Source organism: Amphiura filiformis, chromosome 6 (genome assembly GCF_039555335.1).
Source record: "Amphiura filiformis chromosome 6, Afil_fr2py, whole genome shotgun sequence".
In the NCBI taxonomy this organism is placed as follows: Eukaryota; Metazoa; Echinodermata; class Ophiuroidea; order Amphilepidida; family Amphiuridae; genus Amphiura; species Amphiura filiformis.
In genome coordinates this window covers 46117227-46122013 of record NC_092633.1, presented here as the reverse complement: position 1 = coordinate 46122013, position 4787 = coordinate 46117227, and the positions used below count along the sequence as shown (strand labels likewise).

General features: G+C 37.4%; 1 protein-coding gene across 1 annotated transcript; it reads right to left on the bottom strand.

Annotated features, from left to right (window-relative positions):
* Positions 1-1308: 1308 nt before the first annotated feature.
* Positions 1309-3574, bottom strand: LOC140154558 (contactin-associated protein-like 2). Its single transcript, XM_072177124.1, has 4 exons — positions 3571-3574; positions 2853-3047; positions 1634-1738; positions 1309-1484 (listed from the first exon to the last, which is right to left on the bottom strand). Exons 1-4 carry the CDS (start codon positions 3572-3574, stop codon positions 1309-1311), a joined length of 480 nt encoding a protein of 159 aa, XP_072033225.1.
* Positions 3575-4787: the final 1213 nt, after the last annotated feature.

Genomic DNA, 4787 nt, shown 5'->3' with positions numbered 1-4787 from the left:
GGATACGGCCACTAAGCAAAACAAAGGTTCGTTGTCTGTGTGGCAGGTGACATGGGAAAAAGTAAACACGGAACAAGGGCACACGCCACAAGGGAACAGCCTATGGATACGAGGCCTTATGCACCGTCCACTTCTTCCGAGGATGTGACCAAGGTAGGTTAACTTTCTTGTCACCAACTCTCCAAACAGGTGTCTCTTCACACCAAGTTCCTCAAGGATGCTCCTGTTTGTTCTTTTCTCCTTCCAACTGATGTTTAGCGTGTTTTCCCAGAATCACATTTCAGCAGCAAGCACCTAAGCAATATTAGGTCAACCTAATAAGCGGGCTTCTTGTTCAATATCACTTAGATTGCATTAAACAATAAGGAAACATGTATAGGCCTACTCGTTCTAAACCAGAACGTGCAATAACTTAAAGGGGTATTTCGTGATCCACAGCCTCATCCCCCACTTTTCTCAAAAAAGTTGAGATTTTTATATCACTGGAATACTCTGGCTACATAATGTTTATGTACAAAATATTTCTTGCAGATTAATTCGTTTAGCAAAGATATCGCGAAATTTGAATTTCGTTCTGGTGCACCAGAACGAAATTACAACGTAGGCCTATTGTCTATGGAGCAGTGTAATACACATAATCATGCATAACTCGCAAACGCAAAATCGGAATCAACTGAAATTTTGGGAATATGCTTTTTTTCGTGCATAGGCCTATGTACTGAAAAATGTCATAAAAAGTGGATGCTAGGATCACGAAATACCCCTTTAAGTCAGTAGCATTTATATATTGATTAAAAAAATATTTTGTGGATAAAAGCAGATAGAACGCAATGGATTCTGAAATATTGAAGTATTGAGCTGAAGCTCGTACAAATGCATTCATCGAGATAATCGCCCTTGACCCTAGAGTTATTTTTTAAAATGTTAGTATTATTTTTTTTATGTCGAGCATATCTAGGCTTTAACTGCTGGAATCTAGGAGATAACGCTGACGAAACTTCGGCCACAAGTGACCTGGTGAAGGGGTCGCCGTAGATAGCTGGTCGGGGTATTTTTACAGGACAGGCTAGTGTATCCGACAATCGGGCGTTACCCTGATCGGAACCGACTGTAACGAGGTCTTTTATCATGGATCATTGCATTTAGGTCTTGAGCCTCGAGGGTTCTTGATCTAACTCGATGCCATGCCATAACTCCACGGCCACTTGCGATTATCTGGACTTTTAAGCTTAAAAGCTTTGCACTTATTCATTATCCTTATCTTATTTATAACTTAATTTTTATACTTTTTAAAACAAAAGTAACATTTTAGCCAAAACATGTTAATGCACCAACGGTGAAGAGCGCCTTTTCGCCAATATCCCCTGTATCTCCTGAATGTATTTTTATAACAGGTAATTTGGATTTGTCAGAAAGCACTCCGTCATCAAACCTCCATACATTGTCGTTAGCAATACAGTTACACGGACCACCAGTTTCGCAATCTGTTGAGTCAAAATAATAATAGTTGTAAAGTAGTTCTGAGAAGAAAAGAAAGAAAGTAAGAAATAAGTAACATGAATTTAATAGGGACGAATCGATATTCGTCATTCTGCCAAACTCATAACGATATGATATTGCATATGCTCCATACCTGATTGTAGGTTGCATGTACATGTTCCAGTCGGCACACTTCCCCAGTTATACATGGGATCACCAACTCGAGACACCCACCATACGTTCACAACACTTATTGGATCTATTTAAGGAGAAAATAAGTTAGGAAAAAAGATACAAGAATCAATCTTTGTTGTGTTACAAACGCTTATATGATTTTGTCAAGCTCAAGTACAAGCACCACAGATTTTAATGGCCAATGCAGGAGACACATGCCTACACTGAGTCGTTTGTTATTCAGTACTAACTGTCTAATGTATTCTAAAAAGAAGACAATTAAAAAAAATAACATGCATTATTTTGCTAAGTCAAGCAAATAGGAAATAATTGCTGGATATACAGGGCTAGCCTGTATGCCTTTATCGGTTGACTTAAACAATAGATTCGAACTAGCGTTCCCGGCCGTAATGCAGTCTAAAGGTCTAATGTATCGTTAAAAAGGAGACAATTGTTTGTTTGTTTGTTTGTTTACCCAGGTTGGTCCGTGAGGAACACATGCTAATCCATGGAAAACCATGGACCGTTCCAAGTTCATACAAATGCACAAGCCTGGATAGCCAGTGTAGGCTAATATATGCATGCTGGCCTAGATAGCTTTGATAAACAAAGCAAGAAATGGAAGAAAATAGCTAGGAAAAAGAGAAAAGAGAGAAGGCCACCCCCAAACACAATTGTACAATTTTACTCTTAGCCCTTACTTCGTGAGAAAGGAAACTGGAATTCCAATCTCAGGCCCCTATGCAAAGGCTTAACATGATTAAAATGAAATTATATGCATATTGCTCAGTCAAGCAAAATAGGAAATAAATTATGGATATTGAGGCTCTGTATGCTTTTAAACAATAGATTCGAACTAGCGTCCCCGGCCGTAATGCGGTCTTCTAATATCTAATATTAGAGAGATTGCGATGTTCCAAACGCAGCACGTGGAACGTACGTTTTCACGTACGTTTTTAAGTACGTTAATACGGTGTTAAATATTGCTAGTCTCGTTTCCAAACTGGATTGTGCTCATATTGCCACACTATTAACAGTCGATGATGAATTAGTACGGTATTACCGGAGTGGTACATACTACACAGTGCTTTTCAGTTGGCATCAAGAAACTATAAGCTTTTGATTGTTGTTATTATTATTTTCTTTTTAAAAATTAATCAATTTCAAACATAATTAATATGCAAAATCTCAAAATTTACCTTCGTCATAATAAAATGCCGTTTCTTTGCATTGATAGCTGATGTATTGTTTACATTCAGTAGACACGTTAACGAGTGCAGCAATCTGGGAGATATTAGCCTCGTAAATAATTTCTTTGATGTAAGAACCTTTAATCTCATAACCCTCTGGAGTTTCAAAACCACCTTCACTGTCATGACCAATAATGGTGGCTCCTATGAATAGGTTGAATGGGATATAAAATGAAAGCATTAATATATAACTTTAGAAAACAATGCAAATCAAATGTTAGTTATATTCATAGATAAATTGACAAATTTAGGTCTAATTATAAAAATTTACAGAGGGAATTAAAAAAAAAAGTTTTAACCTAACCCTAACATACCCTTAACATGCAAACCCTAATCCTATATAAATTACTAACCATAGTCCAACCCCTAATCATATAGCCTTGGAAGGGGAGGGGTGCTCCTTTTGAATGGATAATAAATTGGACATTCAAAATCATACTTGCCACACAAAGTGAAATTACCTTTCAAGTTTAAAAAAAACATGGACTTAATAAAATCCAAAATGAAAATACACTCTGTTCCATATTTACCATTTTCATCAACGTTTTCCCCTTTGAAAGTTCCCTTGGCACCCCTTTGTCCCCCTAAAAAGTCCTGGCCACACTACAGCATGAACTTTAGGGAGTGTTGCCTCCCGTAATTCCTCCACGTATATAGTGTTGCTAACCCATATTGAAGCACGTCTGTATGTGTGATTTATGGCTGAATCCATTGACAAGTATTGTACTAAAAGTTACCTGCTGGAGTTGAACATTCGCTCCCGTAAGCAAGTATTTCACATAATGTCAAAGCCTGAGATGCTTCTGCTGGTAAATGTACGCTCAGGTATCTTCCACAAAGATCACATGACATTTCTATGACAGGGCTGGAATTAATCTGTTCCATGGTTACTCCTAGCCCACAAATCGGATTGCAATGATTCGGATTCATACCGATACGAATGGCAGCACCAAATAAACGCCCTCCTGTGTACAAACAAAATATGTTGCAACTATGGTTTATTTATCGTGCATCATCCCCGTAAAGAGGACAGGGTTTGAAGGAAGATCGACACAAAATCCCGTTTTGGGAAAACATCTGCACTTTTGGCGTAATCCAATCCAGTAGCACTTTGGTTACACAATAAATTACTGGTTTGTTAGTGCTCGTCTTTTGAGAATAAGTAGAGCTTGCAATCCGACAGCTCAAGACTTGACACTCTCTATACATCTGCCACGAAAATCTCTTGCTTCTTGCCTTTGTAGGAACCAGTCCAAATTATAGCTCATTCTTTTACAGTCACAGGTAGCAACATCCCACTATGTTATATAGGAATTCCCAAGATGATAATAGATCTGACTGACTTTATTGTGAATGCATGTGAGGGAATTCTGATCTCTCATGAAATAGTTTTAAATGTAAACAAAGTAAAATGTCAAATTAAACTACTCGAGTACATCACAATAAATCAAACTCGTGCGGATAAGATAATTGTCATGGAGATATTGCAATTATATCTCGAGTCTACGGCTCTCTACCTAATGCAGTAACTCCACTTGACTGTATTATTAAATACACTCAGTTAATAATCCTGATCGAACACACAAACTACTTGATATAGGTCTATGATAAATATTATAAATATATTAATAAAAACGACTTACCACAGCAGTCACTTCTGTTATAAATGATAATCTTTCGTACACATTTTGTTTTCAGTAAATCTACCATCCACCACGCAACATATTCGGACTCTTAATAAATGAAATGAGAACACTTTGATCTTTAATATGATAAATATTTCCTTCTTATACAGGGGGTACGTACGCGTGTGATCATGACAGGGGGTAGACAACTTTCTTGGTCAGAAAGGAAAGGGCAAAATAAACGTTTGCATCATTTTGA